The sequence below is a fragment of the Fundulus heteroclitus genome, chromosome 1 (assembly GCF_011125445.2).
Source record: "Fundulus heteroclitus isolate FHET01 chromosome 1, MU-UCD_Fhet_4.1, whole genome shotgun sequence".
Lineage (NCBI taxonomy): Eukaryota > Metazoa > Chordata > Actinopteri > Cyprinodontiformes > Fundulidae > Fundulus > Fundulus heteroclitus.
In genome coordinates, this window is record NC_046361.1 from 4,089,427 (window position 1) to 4,106,526 (window position 17,100).

Below are 17,100 nucleotides of genomic sequence, written 5' to 3' on the forward strand. Positions count from 1 at the left end.
TTGTAAACAACCCCGTTCTCCTCATAAACTCAACATTTGACTAACGGAACATCCCTGTAACATTGCCATTGCAGGGAATTGTATTTTATTATCTTTCATACACTCTTTTAGGGCCTCTCTCTGCTGATTACATCTTGGGCAAACCATAAAAAACATTTACTCTGAATTGTATAACTTTGTTCAAACTATTCTTAGCAATACTTTTAATTTCAGGTTTACTAGATTTAATGGGGGAAATCTATAATCACTTTTCCTGCTCCCACCTTTGCACATTTGTCTGCTAACTCCTTACCTTTGACCCCTAGATGAGCTGGTACCCATAAAAGCACCACTTGATTTCCTGCTCTTATTCTTTTCATTAGTGCTACTATTTCTAATACAATATCCCATCTCCACTGTGAATAGATATTAACACTACAGAGTGCACTACTTGAATCAGATGCAATCACTACCTTTATCGATGGATTTTCCTCCACCCAAATCAATGCCAATAAAAGTCCAGCCAACTGTCCTGTGTAAACTGACAAATTATCATTTGTCCTCTTACAAATTGTAACTCCCAGATCAGAAATAACAAACGCTACCCCAATCCTCCCATCTCCCATTCTTGATGCATCCATATACACTTCTAGAAATTCACAGTATTCCTTCCAAATATATCTGTACACACTATTGCTATCACAGTTTTTCTTTTCCAACAGACCGAGATCTACGACAGACTCCTCACACATCCATACAGGATTGACTGTAACAGGAACTGCAGGACTCAATTCAGTTAATTATTCCCATCCAACCTCATAAGATTCCTTTTACAAGCAGAGCTACACAAAACATTACCTAAATCTAAAGTTGATCTAATTAAAGGCACATATACTCTTTCTTCAAACAAGAATGAATTGCTCCCCAATCTTCAGAACAGACTCAACCCTGTTTGTTTTTATGAATAAGTATATCAAGCATTTGAAGTTAAAGTTTTTTTCCCCCTGTAGGTTCTTTTCACACACGGATGCCTTGGTGCTGTCATTTTAGGAAATAAATAAGTTTTCAGCACTGTACAAAAGCCCATCCGTAATAAGCTAAACTGTGAACATACATTTTCACATTACCTACTACTACACCATTCTTTAAGCAACTGTTGTACAGTTTATATTTAAAAATGTTTACACATCTTTTTTTTTCTGTGCTACATGATGAGTAGTATCTCAGTGCTTGATGTTGTCTGTACTTTATCATACAGACCAGTTTCTTCTTTACGCTTTAAACCCCAGAATGCTCGTCTAAGGGGGCATAAACACAACACTCATCAATCACCTGATAGTTCTTTTAGTTGTCCGATCCAGAAGGTTAACAGCTCTACAGGCTTTATGGAGATTGTCTTTAAAATTGTTTCTGGCTGTTCTTAGATGACAAAGGACTTTCACACAGTACTGTACATAAAATATCCCAGAATCCTGTAAAACATGAGTCTGATCTTTTTTAAAGGGGGGGAAAAAGGGTTTTGCAAGAAACTATTCTCCAATGGCTTACATGTAAGCAGCCTTGAGAGATAAACAGATGCTTTTATCACACAGGTAACTGACTGACTTTTAGCATGCAAATGCTTTGAAGCTTCCTGTTGTACATTCTAAAATAAACACTAGAAGAAACAAATTCCCCATACATTTGGTCCTACGTGGATCTGTGACTTTCATCTGTTTGAAAACTTCGGTTCAAATCAGAGGCAGTTCCACATTATCCATCCATGCGGTATCTATCTAATGTCATTTTAGTCTGGAAATAACTTCCACACCTTTTGACAATAACACAAGATTTTATTTAACATTTAAACATTTTTAAACACATAAAATTTGCCAACCAGAACATAAGAAATGTAAACAGGGGTATTCAGACAAAATTCAATATACATGAAGAAAGATACAGCAAATACTATAAAATGTACACAAATTATTGTACATATATAAGCACTCTCACAGCATTATTTATATATTGTGGAAGAAAGAACCTTTCACAGCACAGAGTATGGCTTTTCATTTATCTTTGAGGCAGCTAGGGTTAAATGGAAACAGGAATAAAATCTAAGGCTTAGCTTAGTACTTTATGCAGTGCACGAATACATAAAAATAGATTTATAAAAGCTTTCAGTGCTAACTGTATAATATGGCACTTAAATGATTCGACTGAGATTTTTTTAAATTTACAACAGTTATTCTGTCTGGAAAGCTCTCTGATTGATCTTAGGCAGATTACTCAGGAGACTTTAAACAGAACGTAGACCAGACCATGACGACAGGTAAACAAGCTTCTTGTTGCTCTTGCTTTGCTGTAAAGGAGCCTCAATCATTTCACGTTAATGCCCATCATGGTGACTGCTGGCTTTCTCCTCTCATTGCTGGTAGTCGTAATACGATTCTTCTGGATGAAGAAAGTAGAAACAAACAAATGACCAACTTATATATATATTTTTTTTAAATTAGGCAGTGTTAAAAGCGGCTCAGATCCTGTTTCGGGACAGTTTGGCTCAAACAGACCTGAATCCTGCATGCTGTGCCTCACCACTGGGCCACTCTCATTGACTAACCTGTTTCTTGGATAACATTCTGACAGCCTCCGCTGCTGTCGCACACGCCCCGTGGTCCGACCTCTCCCAGCTGACCAGGAGGCCCAGGGACCCCTGGTGGTCCTGGTTTCCCATCGTTTCCTTTTGGACCCGGGTCCCCTGGCTTGGACTCCCCTGGAGGACCTGCACTCACAAAATGCATGACCCTCACATATCCATACCCTAACCACATAACAGCTTGCTCATGATCTGTTCAACAATGGCGTAGTGAGGGAACCAAAGAGGTCGAGGAGAGATACCTGCAAACCCTTTGATCCCGGGGGGCCCCTGCACATTGCTCCCTGAATCCCCTTTTTGTCCAGGAACTCCTTTCCGTCCTGCAGAGAAAGGAGAAGCCACTGAGAAGAATGTCCTGGTTACCAACTCTGATGAGACATCTAACAGACCAAAACCTACCCTGCTCTCCTGGATAACCAGGCTTCCCAGGTCTCCCTCTCGAGCCCACATTGCCCTGGTTGCCTCTGGCCCCTGGTGGGCCCCTGGACCCCGGTATACCAGGCTCCCCTGGGGGACCCACTGGCTCCTCAATAGGAACGGGCTTTCGACTAATCTCGTTGATGTACGTATCAAGCTTTACAACCTCCTCTAAAGAAAAAACAAACAAAAAAAACACACCATTAAATCGCTTTCATTTTTTTATGTTGCAGTGACTAAAAAAAACCACAAACAGCTCATAGGTGTGGAGGAGCTGCTTTAAGCACAGCTGTATTTAACAGTACTCACTGTGTACTAGCTGTTCACAGGCCTGTGTTACCAGCTGATAGATCATGGCCATTGACTGAGGTTCCCCCTGTAAAACATCAGAGGATCCCCCGGATGTGAGCCGAGGCAGCTACCAGCTCTGAAGCTATTAGCCAAAGACTTGAGTTCTAATTTTAAATAGCATGGATCGTCTTTACTCTGCAATAACAGGAACGCTTCCACCCATAAAACTCTGGAATGTCACACACACACACACACACACACACACACACACACACACACACACACACACACACACACACACACACAAAAATAAAAGCATTGTGTGCAATGTAGAAATATTTATTCATAGGTTAATATAATATGAGAAGAAGGGAGGCATACTGCATAAAGGGAACTAAAAGTAAGTAAAATGTTCTTGAAATTAGTGTATTTTTCCTTGGTTTGAGCAGGTAAATAAGACTATTTGCCAATGGAACAAGATTTCTGCACTTAGAATTGGAACAATTAGCTCAATCATCTTATTTCAAGTGAATATCTATTTTATTTTCAGGGTAATATTACTCATTCCATTGGCAAGTAGTCTTATTTATCTGCTCAAATCAAGGAAAAATACTCATTTCAAGAAAATGTTACTTACTTTTAGCAGTTAATTTGAACCAAGCGGTGATTGGGATACACCCCTCTGCCACCCGACAACTTGTTCAAACAACTTTTCATCATGTTACCCGGTTTTCTTTGAAGGTAACCCCCCATAAATAATAATAATCATATCATTCTACGACTCCCCTGGTCTAAGATGTACTGGGTGTAACATTACAACTCTTTAGACATAAAAATCAGAGCGGGAGTAAATATAGATTTTGTCCCCGTTACCCACCTTTTCACCTCGTTCCCCTTTATTTCCTGGCAGACCCTGTGAAGGTAAATGCACATGAGCATAAAGTGATAGGTAACCATATATGATGGCTTTCTCCCTGCAGGGCTTACTGTTGGTCCAACGGGTCCAAAGGGACCCCTCTCCCCAACAGGTCCTGGGTGTCCTGGAAGTCCTTGGAAACCCTGAACATCAGAAAATGTTCAAAGATCACATCGAAACAAAACTTTTTAGCAATACTCAACCTGAGCCATGAACGATGGAAAAGTTGATGGTTTTAATTTCAGGGAATAAAAAGGACAAAATGTTCTTATGGCAGATTAATCTGTAAATACTCCCCAAAATGGGAAAATCCATTCAGACGACTCTCCCTGTAGCTCTACGCTTCTCCAGGAGTGAATGCTGCTTGTCGGGACTTTGATGCAATCAACTGGTTCCCTTATATAGGAATTTTTTACCAATCTGTATAATCTGACCCAATCTGTATAATCTGATTTAATTTGACTTTGTAAAATGCCTTGAGATGACACGTTTCATGAATTGGCGCTATATAAATAAAATTTAATTGAATTCAATTCAATTCCAGTAGAGCTAAATATGTTCCTCAAAATATTAACGGAGTACTTTGAAAACACATCTGACCTCAGTTGGAAATCAAATCATGCTGGACATCCAGACTGATATGGACTGGGCGATGTCATTTGATGAAAAAAAAAAAAAAATCATCAACCCACGGAGGGCTTACCCTAAAGTCATAGAGAAAGAGAAACTAAAAAACTGATGCAGCAGGCTGGTCCACTATGCTCAGATGTCATTCAGAAGCTCCAAATGGTCCTCATTGGTTTCTAAGGCCTCCAGGTGCTTGTATGCATGCTGACAACAACAGAGCATGCTGCTTATGAGATGATGGTGTCCTGGGGTATGTCCTCTCACATCCTGACCAGCTGAGCTCCTAGACAGTCTGAGGAGCAACCTGGTGGCATCGCATGGAGCTAAACATGATGTTAGGTCAGGTTATTCCTTCATCCTGCCTGCATACTGTTGCCACATGAGGCCAGACTTTATTCAGCACCAGGAGGTACCAGGACCCAGTGCACCAGTGAAGGGTCCAAGAATGGGTCTGAGGATTTAATCCTGATACCTAACAGCAGACAAGGTGCCATCGTTTATCCTGTACAGGTCTGAGTGTCCCTCCATGGATCTGCCTCCCCAGACCAACAGCCAGCCTGGCTGTCCTTTCATCTTGTACCAAGTGCTCATAAATGAGTTCTACTGATGATGGGATGAACGAATGATTTGTGCCGGTTATGTTTACAGAGGAAAACCCTTCCCTTCTTCCAAACTTTAGTAATCTATATTCAGAGTGCAGAGCATGAGGAGCACGTGATAAAATGCTGTCTGCCTGTCTGAGGGTTAGGTGATGCCATATGTTAATACAGACTCAACCTTTGCTCTGTACAATCTCTTGACAAACACTAAATACTCCGAGTGTGTGGAGAATGTTCCCCGCAGCTTCTCCAGACCCTTTCATGTCTCACATGAGCTCAGAGGGAACCTGCTACGATCTGGGAGAACAACAGGACACCAGTGCAGAGAATGCAAATTCTGGTGTTCTTAGGCAAATACCAGTTTAGCTCCATGGTGCCGGGCAGTGAGCACAGGACCTACCAGAGGATGTCGGGCCCCCAGGCCCCCCCATGAAGTCTTTTTCTAATGGTTTAGTCAGAAACATTCACACCAGTGGCCTGTAGGAGGTCACTTTATAAGCAGAACTCGGGTTGTTCCTACTTTCCACAGAGGAGCAGATACCGGTCCTGCTGATGGGTTAAGGACCTCTGATGGCACGGTCCACCTCCCATAGAGTCACTGCCTGAATCCTGCAGTCTCCTCCATCTTGACACTATGCTGGGAGACACATCACACCTTCCGGTAATGACATGTACTGATGAGTTATCCTGGTGGAGTTGGACTGCTTGTGCCACCTCTGTGGGGTCCAGGTATCACCTCATGGTACCAGTGGTGACTCTGACCCTTGCCAGATGCAAAGCTACTGAAAAGCAGTCAAAACAACAAGAGGGAAATGTCTGTGGCCTGGACCTGCAGAACCATTCCTGCTTTTGGGGTCGTCTCATCGTTTCCCCATTCAGTGCTCCTGGTGTTAGTTTCATCAACACCAGAACAGCCAACACGGGTTAACAACCCCCTCTACTGGTCAAGACTCCTGAAATTTAACTGACCTGATATTAAACTCCGATTATAAAGTGTTCCTTTAATTTTTGGAGCAGTTCATGTTGGTTGTCCTGAATGTAAGACTTTTAAAAGTAGTTTATTAAAGACTAATAGTTAACACATTCAGTAGGATTCAACAACCATTTAATGACAAGTTCAGAAATAATTAGCTTTAACGGTCTGTGCTCTAGGTGACCTTAAGTTGTTAGGAATGTAAACACAGGATATTTATCCCTACCCTTGCTCCAGTGATGCCCGGGGCACCGATGTTTCCCTCCACACCTCTGATACCCTGCAAAACATGCAGAGAGAGATAGAGAGATAAGGACTGACACGAAGCTCTGCTGGAAGATGACTGATACCTTTCTCCAGGACCAAGCAGCTCACCCTGGGGCCTGGGATCCCCTCTTCTCCCTTTTGACCTGGAGGTCCAGGTAAACCCTATAGGGATGAAAAGAAAAAGATCAACAATGTTGGACAAGGACCTTCTATACATGTACGTAACGCTGTATGGCGTTTGTGAAGACTATTATTTTTATTAGATAACCTAAGAATAGAAAAGCAGATTCCCATCATTTGATTTCAACTCACTTGCGCTCCTGTTCGGCCGGGATCTCCTTTTTCCCCCCTCGCACCTGGCGGACCCTGATTAGGACGACATCAAAACCAAAGGAACATGTAGGCTGTTTGATCTAGCTAGACGAAATCGCTACACAGCAATTCAGCTGCCACAAGCCACACTCACGGGGGAAAAAAATGAATCTGGGACTCACCGTTTTGCCTTGGACTGTTATGCCCCGAGGCCCGATGCTGCCCGCAGGTCCAAGACCCCCCTCAAATCCAGCCTTTCCCGCAGGACCCATCTCCCCCTGACAAGAGTCAGCACAGCAATGCCAGTCAAGATGTGCTCAGTAAAGCAACATGAAGGAGTTTACATTTCCCTCTTTCCTCTCTGGAAGAAAACAGTTTAATGGTAGCCCTAACATTGAATGAACAAACAGACTGAGTGCACCCGCTGAGGGTCACCCTGCTGACAGGATGGAGACACTGGTCTTTGGAGACAGACACAAGGCACGGCTGTTACTACTAAACACGGAGTGGTTTAGAGTTGCTGTGTTTGGAGTCCAGAGACGCTGTCAGGCGGTCACATGGGAGGCCGTCACCGTACTCACTGGTACCATGTGGGTCGAGGACAACGTGGTTAAAAGCCTGTACTAGTGTTTGCCAATGATGATTTTAGCCACTAGATGTCACTACTGCATACAGACCAGACTACCTGCCACTCTTCCTGACCAACCTTCGACCAGTTATCAGTCCAGGAAGGTGGGGAGGCGTGTAAGTGAACACCATGGGTAACAGAATCCAGTAGCACGGCCATTGAGCTGTGAAAAAGCTCAACAGCACTAAAACGGAAGATGTTTATAAGATAGATATTTAATCACAAACGAATAAAGAATTTAAACCGTGTTTTAGTCCCGTTGCTTCACAAAGGCAGTTATCCTAACACCCCCCCTCTGTAACTGTCATTTATGCATTCTCTGCACTGTTCTTTGCACAAGTCACCATCACTTCACTGGGATTCCCAAGGTGAAGTGATTGTCACTATTGTGATATGGTATATTACCTTGTGTGGAATGTTGTAAATATATAACAATGTGTGTATTCTGGAGCATGTAACAAAAGTAATTTCCCCCTGGGATCATTAAAGTAAGTCTGAGTTATAATAAAATAGGATCAGCTCCCTTTAATTGTCTTGACTGGGATCCAGCTCGGCTCATGATACCTGGAACTGCTGCTTACGGCTTGTGATTGTCAGACACACCCCAAACTAATCCTGCGCCCTATTCTCAAGTGCGTTGTTTGCAAAGCTGTATTATTATGGCCCATCTCCAGGAGTCAGCCCAATGGACAGATCACCAGTCCAGCACAGAGCAAAACAGAGACCCACAGGACATACAACCATGCAGACACTCACACTCATCCTATGAGCAATTTGAAGAGACCCATTAATCTAATATTCATACTCAAAATGCATATTCATCACCATCCAATCGGATCCTATCTAATACTATTAAATAGGATCTAATTAAGTATTAGATTGGACATGAAAACCTGATCAGGATGTCACCATTATTTAAAGTAACTCATTAATGACAATACAGTAAAATACAACTTTAATATAAAAGGAAGCTTTAAAACTCACTTGCTTCACAGTAAGATCATTTAGAGAGCTCTTCTTATATTTCACTCACCGAGGAAGCTTCCTGAGCATTAAAAAGCTATTGAACCGGATACCATTTGCTCAATTAGTAACTTACAATCCAGAAGACAGGAAGAACTAGACTGACAGCTAAAACCCACTAATAGCACTGGCCATTTTAAATGTCATGATCAATTCTGTCTTACCCTTTGGCCCTGCTCTCCCTTATCACCTTTCTCCCCTCGAGGACCTGGTCTCCCCTGCGAGAAAAGATATAAATGGAACTTTAATATTTCAATAACCACCAAGTTAATACCACACCTTGGTATTTACTTTGTCACATAAAATACAGAGAATTGATAAATATGAAGGTCCTCATGTAGTGACATACAGTTGGTCCTGGGGGACCAGGAGCTCCGGGAATGTTGGAGGAACAGCTACAGGTGTACGCTGGAGCAGGACAGCTCTCCTCGTCCCTCTGAGACACAGACACAGTCCATCAAGGTTTTAGGGTAACAGGTGAAGCGTGTTACTTAAATACATACACCTCACATATACAGCCCCTGGCAAAAATGATGGAATCACCGGATTCGTAGGATGTTCATTCAGTTGTTTAATTTAGTAGAAAAAAGCAGATCACAGACATGACACAAAACTAAGACATTTCAAATGGCAACTGCCTGGCTTTAAGAAACACTAAATGAAATCAAGAAAAAAAATGTGGTAGTCCGTAACGGTTACTTTTTTAGACAAAGCAGAGGGAAAAAAAAAAATGGAATCAGTCAATTCTGAGGTAGAAATTATGGATCTAAAAAGGAGCGATCACACATTGGAGAGCTGCTGCACCTAGTGGACTGACATGAAAAATGGCTCCAACACAAGAGACGGCCATTGAAACAAAGGAGAGGATTATCAAACTCTTAAGAGAGGGTAAATCATCACGCAATGTTGCAAAAGATGTTGGTTGTTCACAGTCAGCTGTGTCTAAAATGTCTGGACCAAAAACAAACGACATGGGAAGGTTGTTAAAGGCAAACATACTGGTAGACCAAGCAAGACATCACAGACAGAAGACAGAAGACAAGACAGAAAACTTAAAGCAATACGTCTCAAAAACCGAAAATTCACAACAAAATAAATGAACGAATGGGAGGAAACTGGAGTCAACGTCTGTGACCGAACTGTATGAAACCGCCTAAAGGAAATTAGATTTACATACAGAAAAGCTAAACTAAAGCCATCATTAACACCTAAACAGAAAAAAACAAGTTTACAGTGGGCAAAGGAAAAGCAATCATGAACTGTGGATGACTGGATGAAAGTCATATTCAGTGATGAATCTCGACTCTACACTGGGCAAGGTGATGATGCTGGAACTTTTGTTTGGTGCCGTGCCAATGAGACTTGTAAAGATGACTGCTTGAAGCGAACATGCAAATTTCCACAGTCATTGATGATATGGGGCTGTATGTCAGGTAAAGGCACTGGGGAGATGGCTGTCATTACATCTTCAATAAATTCAGAAGTTTATGTTGAGATTTTGGACACTTTTCTTATCCCATCAATTGAAAGGATGTTTGGGGATGATGAAATCATTTTTCAAGATGATAAAGCAGCTTGCCATAGAGCAAAAATTGTGAAAAAAAGACACATAAAGGTCAATGTCATGGCCTGCAAATAGTGTGGATCTTAATCCAATTGAAAATATTTGGTGGAAGTTGAAGAAAATGGTCCATGACAAGGCTCCAACTTGTAGAGCTGATCTGGCAACAGCAATCAGAGAAAGTTGGAGCCAGATTGATGAAGAGTACTGTTTATCACTCATTAAGTCCATGCCTCAGAGACTGCAAGCCGTTATAAAAGCCAGAGGGGGTGCAACAAAATGCTAGTGTGTTGGAGCGTTCTTTTGTTTTTCGTGATTCCATAATTTTTTCCTCAGAATTGAGTGATTCCATATTTTCTTCCCTAAAGTAGTAACCGTTATGACTACCACATTTTTTTTCTTGATTTCTTTTAGTGTTTCTTAAAGCCAGACAGTTGCCCTTTGAAATGACTTTAGTTTTGTGTCATGTATGGGATCTGCTTTTTTTCTACAAAATTACACAACTGAATGAACATCCTCCGGGGCCGGTGATCCCATCATTTTTGCTAGGGGCTGTATAATCAACATGTCAGACTGCGTCATCGGATGGAGTCCCTGTGGGCAAGCCTTGAGCTGATCTTACATAAATACTTATATTAACAGGAAAAAAGGTGGCTAAAGATGGCAGGAACACTGACCACTCCGGGCAGGTCACAGCAGGTATCCACTGAGGCCCATGTGGTGTTGCAGATGATCTCAAAGGACTGCAGCTGAAACTGGAGACAGTGGCAGAAAAACAAAACACTGTACGCACTTTCATTTTATGACTCCCAGCAGGTTAGCCTGAAGGATCGGCAGATTCTGTGTCAGTGTCAAGTACCGGGGCTGAACCACTATTAGGTCCTCTGGTTTTCACCAGCTTCCCCAGCATCTCGAACCCATCGGTCGGCAGGTTTCCCAGAGGCCGGGCTGGCCTTTCACCAACAGGCTGACAGTCCACAGACAGGGAAACACTCACCTGGCTAACAGACAGGTGAATCTGCCAGAACCAATGAAAACACAAATACTATCAATGACGAGGACAAATGACACCCAAGTTTGTGTTTTCAGCCATGTCGGTTCAGCATGTAAAATAGTGACAATCAAATAAATAAATAATGATAGTAAATGCTCAGTAGCTCTTCAGATAGGCAGCATTTGTTGATGGAAGTAAATACAGAGCATTAAGTAAGGTTTACCCCTCAATATGTCTGAGTCTGAGAAATAACGTGTCCCCAAGAGGAGCCTTTTTATTTGCTGCTGAATAAAAGTAAACCTCAATTTCCCTTTAAAAGAGCAGCTTGGAGGGTTTTATCTCACCTTGTGAAAACTTCCATAGAAGATCTTGTGGACCTGAGGCTGATCGAAGGTGAGCTCCTGCACCTCTCCCCTGTAGTCCAGACTGAAGTACATCAGATGTTTGGTAGAAGCTGTGGAACACACGACAGACATCTCTTTTAATCATGTCAAAGCTCATTGTGTTGTTTTAACTAGTCACGTCCCAATTGACCCCCCCCCCCCCACACACACAGAGTATTCCCCTAGGAATCCTATCCAGGCCTCTTTAAATGATTGCTGTCGGAATCACAAATCAGGAGCTGAATTTCATCAGCTTCACAGTGAAAAGACACACTGCATTGGTTTCATGGCTATGTGCTATAGAAAATATTATTCTGAAGTCACTATGGCCTCACACCACTCGGACATAGGAGGCCTGCAGACATGATGGCTGTGTATAAGATCCACTGTTTGCTGATTGCAAGGCCAAATGTTGCCAAATGCTGTGTAGAATGATTATTGTCTAGGATAGACTGTCTCTGTTTTGTCTCATGCCAAGGCCACTGTGCATATTAGGGAGAGCCGAAAAACGAGACAGGCAGAGACCAGGCAGACGCAGACTGCAGCGGGACCGTGGGGTGCGATTACTTTCCATCTATGTGATCTCTGCTCCGTTTCTCAATAAAAGTGCTGGAACGTCATCACTGCCGTCTCTTCATTTAGTAAAGATGGGAACTCAGTTATTATTGTTTAGAATTCCCATAACACTATATGAGGTGATCTGCCCTGCCAGTGTGGTGAACGGCCACATAGAGGGGAGCTGAAACGCTAGTCGTTAAATTTGAAGGCATTTCGAGCAAAGCTGGAGAAACAGCTTCTTACTTACGTATTGTACGCAGGCTTTTAACAGGAAAAAAAACAGTGATATATACTACATTGCCAACAGTATTGGGTCGTTCCAAATGATTTATTGCAGATGCTCCAAAAACTTGGATGGCACCAGGTGTTCAAAACCCAGCACTAAGGTATGCAGACAGCTCCTACATATATTTGTGGAAGAATGGGTCGTTCTCAGGATTTCAGCTAGGTACTATCAAAGGACAGTCAATAAATGTCCTTGCTACTAAATGTTCCACAGTCTAATGCTTGCAGAAATATTACAGAGTGAGCGTGATTGGGAATCAAGTGGTAGGTCATATAAGCTCACTGAGCTGGATCTGTGAAGAGGTTCAACAGAGTTGACCTTCAGCTTGGCGCAAATTCAGAGAGCTCCACTGAGCTCTCTGAATTCACCTTAGATCAGCTGCATTCACCTTAGATCACCACATGCAATGAAAACCTTGCTGAGAACTTCTAGGGAGGTGGAGTGACAAATCCCGAATCTTTGTCTGCCGGTCCAATGAAGAGTCTGGCAGCTGCCAGGAAAACATCTCTTTCCTGAATGCATCGTATCAAGTGTAAGGTTTTGGTGCAGAAGCAATTATGGTGTTGCTGTGTGTTTTTTGTTTTAGGTGTTTGGCTTTGTAGTTTCACTGAATAGAACTCTTAATACTTCAGCACATCATGACATGTTGGACAATTTCCTACTCCAACAAGAATGCACAGCAGTGCACAAAATGAGGTCTATAGAGAGAGCGGAAGAAAATTAGCCTATTGGCTAATTCTGGTGCATTTACAGAAATGTTAATTAATGCACACTGGTCCCTGCCAAATAAAATAAATCAAATAAAAACAGGTGAGCTTAATGTGAAGCAACTGGAATAATAGCCTGCATGAAGTCTACCCAACGAAACACATTTGTCATTAATTAGAGCAGAAGTTGAGAGCCAGGCCTTCTCAGCCGACGTCAGTGCCTGATCTCACAAATGTACTTCAGGAAGAAGGGTCAAAAACTCCCAGAGTGTCCTAAACTTACTGGATCATATTAAAGCCTATGGATCAAGTATGGGATGCCATGTCAACCAAGCTCATGTGTGTTTAAAGGCAAGCGGCCCAGTACTTTTGGCAAGAAAAGACGCAGCTTCACCAACCCTACTCTGTTTAGCTCGCCCATCTCCACTCTTCTCTACTCGGTTTGTGTTTCTACTGGCCTAGAAAGGCCTCATGGGGGTGGCTTTAGACCCCCACACCGCCCATACTGTTTGAGACAATGACAAAAGAAATCTGCGGATAATGGTTAAACGACAAAAAAGATAACTAAAACAAATAAAGACAAAAATACAAATAATGTTTATAAAATTGTATAAGTAAGATTATCTTGTTTTTTTTAAGCATAAAGCATTGCACAGGAGCTGTCTGCATGCCTAAGTGCGGGATAAATATTTTTTCCCCTTCAGGCGTGGTTCATGGTTTGTAAATAAGATTATGTTTCAGTTTTACCCACTCTGTTCACAGTGGTCCTTAATGTCAACATCATCGTTCTTCAGTTTTTCTGTACTCCCTCAGAGAAAATCCTTCTCATATGACCACGCCCCTCGAGTCAGCTTGGTTTGACCCTGCTGTTGAGCAGGGCCGGAGGAACCCAGGCCGGCCCTGATACAACTATCTTTAGATGGTTACAAAGAGTTTAGATCCACATTTTAGGTGTTAAAATTTAGGCATTTATGCAGTAGCTTAGTGCAGTTGTGCCTTGGGCCAGCTTGGCCTATACCTCTAGTTTCAACATTAGTTTCTTACTTTCAGAGCTAAACAAATCTTTGTGCTCGTGAGCTCTGTAAGAATAGCTGTATATCATTTTTCCTGAACCATAATACTCCACTGTTGTACTCAGAGTTTGGTGAAAAAAAAAAAAAAAAAAAAAAAAAAAAACTGTTAGCAAAATTAAAAACATGCCTAGCCTGGTTTCAGACAGAAAAGGCTCTAATTCTGCTGACCTTCTAAAGCGGCTGTGAAGACTCAGTGGGAATAATGTAACAGAGCTGCAGAAGCATTACTCACGGTCAACTACAACGCCCATCTTTGGCTGGAAGTCGTTGTCAGTGAGCTGCCAGAGAGCAAAGGCCTCCTTCGGCGTGTCCTGCAGCAGGCGGAAAGTGATGCTGAAGGTGTGCTCTGGAGAGAACCCTGCAGGGTGAATAAACCTGAAAACAGAGGAAGAACCCTTTTAAAAGCTTTCCTATGGATTGTCCTCCGGTGAGCTTCCTTTTGCTTAAAGAGCTGCTCTGTTAAGACATGCGAAGGAGAAGAGGAAAATACTCGATAGTAGTACTATTTAGTAAGCCCAACCAGTTCTGCAGACCACTGGAATAGGATATCTACTTGCGCATCAGCCGGTAATACACCAATAAGCAAGTTTTACGAATAAAAATTAACAAATGATCATATAAACACATTAAGAAGGAATTACTCGAGGCTACTACTACAAAAAGCAAGCTTTCCATCACGCTTTCTGCTAAGCAAAAATGGACAGAAGGAGGTTTGCCTTTTGACTCCAAAGTGTGAAATAAGAAAGTCTCACTTGGTGCTCTGTGTCAGCTGCACATCTCTGTACAAGGTGTAGGTGGGGAGCGTGTTAAAGACGAAGGGCTCGGCCGCCACCCCCTCCACCGACGAGTAAGCTTTCTGTGTCAGACCAAACGCCTCCATCATGTTATAACCTGAGCCGACACACAAAGAAAAGCCGTCATGCTCCGGGGAAGGTTTATTACCATGAAAGTGGTCAATTTCCTCTTTTTTTATACGACATGCGGCGGGAGGACAGCCAGCCTCACCTTTAACAATGTTGTTCTGGATGGTGACTTCAGGACAGACTGCAACACAAGAGGGCAGTGCTGAGACATTGCAGGATAAGGTAGGCGGGAGAGTTTCATCCCGGTTTAACACAAGCACGGCTCGCACGAAAGCAGGTATGTTTTCCTGGAACATGCTCGGGTGTTCATCAGCTTTTTCTCAGAACATTTTTACCAAAGTGTTGGTGAACAAACGGTTTACAATAACAGACAAACTGGAATCTTCATACAGTTCTGGTGAGAAGTTGACACGACGTCTTCTGGATTTGGGACAGTTAAAGATGACTTTGAACCATTCTTACTTCATGGTGTTATGATTGTACAACATTAAAGTAGAAATAAAATGAAAAAAAAAACTAAAAAGTCAGATCGGATACGTTTTCATGGATTATCTCTAATCCACACGGGGACCAACATTTGTCATCCAGGCTCAAATATTTACATATACCCCCACTGATACCTGGATAAGTGTCCCTTGGCAAGTTGCCTCTCAACCACACTTGATTGCTCCCATCTACAAACCTCTGGCATATCTCTGGCTACCGGTTCTGGGAGCAGAACTGGTAGAGTTCATTTCAACAGATTAGTTAAAAGAGCTAGTTTCATAATGTAGAAATTATTAATAGATTTGTTGGAGTATTTCAGGCCGTCCATCCATCCATCCATCCATCCATCCATCCATCCATCCACTGTCTTCCGCTTATCCGGGGTCGGGTCGCGGGGGCAGCAGCTTCAGTAGGGAGGCCCAGACGTCCCTCTCCCCAGCCACTTGGGCCAGCTCCTCAGGAGGAATCCCAAAGCGTTCCCAGGCCAGCCGGGAGACATAGTCCCTCCAGCGTGTCCTGGGTCTTCCCCTGGGCCTCCTCCCGGTGGAACGTGCCCAGAACACCTCACCAGGGAGGAGTCCAGGAGGCATCCTGACCAGATGCCCGAGCCACCTCAACTGGCTCCTCTCGACGTGGAGGAGCAGCGGCTCTACTCTGAGTCCTCCCCGGATGACTGAGCTCCTCACCCTATCTCTAAGGGAGAGCCCAGACACACTATGGAGAAAACTCATTTCAGCCGCTTGTATCCGGGATCTCGTTCTTTCTGTCACGACCCAAAGCTCGTGACCATAGATGAGGGTAGGAACGTAGATCGACCGGTAAATCGAGAGCTTCGCCTTTTGGCTCAGCTCTCTCTTCACCACAACGGATCGGTACAGCGCCCGCTTCACAGCAGACGCTGCACCAATCCGCCTGTCGATCTCCCGCTTCATCTTAGCACTAGCTATGATATGGTTGTCCAGATGGAACAACACATCCCAACACTCCTTTGGTCATTGGAGCCAAACAGCTATATTCTCATCTGATCATGAAACCTTTCTCCAAAAGGGCATTTGGCTGGTCCACGTGTTCAGCTAAAAATGTCAGCCCTGCTTCAAGGTGTCTGTTTTGAAACAGCACCTGGAAAACTCCTGGTAAAACTGGCCTCACTGGGGACATTCAACCTGGTATTCCAGCAGCTTCAGGTTCATTAAAAACGTAACCATTGGTTAATCCTGACTCCACCAGATTTCCTGCCATCTGAGAATGACAGTTTTGGTTCTTGTAAACCTTCACAAACTGGACACACTTGGGCGTACAGTTTATTTTTGCCCGCAGTTGTTCAGAAATGGCTCCAAAAAAAAAAAAAAAATTCTCATCCCTAGACTTTCACTCAGTTGGACCATCCCATTGTTCTGAATGTTGGTCAATGCAATTCCTGCGATCCAACACATACTGTAAAGAGAAACTACCAGCTGCATTCAATCATCATAGAGGAGAGAATAACAGACCACAGCCTGGTCCGCATGTTTTTTTTTTTCTT

The 17,100-nt window shown here is 42.9% G+C and overlaps 1 protein-coding gene across 5 annotated transcripts in view; it reads right to left on the reverse strand.

Moving 5' to 3' along the window:
• Window positions 1-1,790: 1,790 nt before the first annotated feature.
• LOC105937854 (collagen alpha-1(XX) chain) overlaps window positions 1,791-17,100 on the reverse strand; it is a 61,730-nt gene continuing 46,420 nt past the window's right edge. For 4 of the 5 annotated variants that reach the window (XM_036148349.1, XM_036148283.1, XM_036148210.1 and 1 more), the window contains 19 exons: window positions 15,235-15,273; window positions 14,982-15,120; window positions 14,462-14,604; window positions 11,567-11,676; window positions 11,088-11,246; window positions 10,906-10,983; window positions 9,017-9,103; window positions 8,832-8,885; window positions 7,199-7,294; window positions 7,017-7,070; window positions 6,813-6,866; window positions 6,664-6,717; window positions 4,310-4,381; window positions 4,200-4,235; window positions 3,341-3,407; window positions 3,014-3,202; window positions 2,857-2,934; window positions 2,579-2,740; window positions 1,791-2,412 (listed from right to left, as the gene is read on the reverse strand). In XM_036148349.1, coding sequence (XP_036004242.1) covers window positions 2,384-2,412; window positions 2,579-2,740; window positions 2,857-2,934; window positions 3,014-3,202; window positions 3,341-3,407; window positions 4,200-4,235; window positions 4,310-4,381; window positions 6,664-6,717; window positions 6,813-6,866; window positions 7,017-7,070; window positions 7,199-7,294; window positions 8,832-8,885; window positions 9,017-9,103; window positions 10,906-10,983; window positions 11,088-11,246; window positions 11,567-11,676; window positions 14,462-14,604; window positions 14,982-15,120; window positions 15,235-15,273 — 1,700 coding nt within the window. In that variant the 3' untranslated portion in view covers window positions 1,791-2,383. The remainder of the gene's footprint in view (window positions 2,413-2,578; window positions 2,741-2,856; window positions 2,935-3,013; window positions 3,203-3,340; window positions 3,408-4,199; window positions 4,236-4,309; window positions 4,382-6,663; window positions 6,718-6,812; window positions 6,867-7,016; window positions 7,071-7,198; window positions 7,295-8,831; window positions 8,886-9,016; window positions 9,104-10,905; window positions 10,984-11,087; window positions 11,247-11,566; window positions 11,677-14,461; window positions 14,605-14,981; window positions 15,121-15,234; window positions 15,274-17,100) is intronic. The other variant, XM_036148173.1, reaches the window with a different exon arrangement.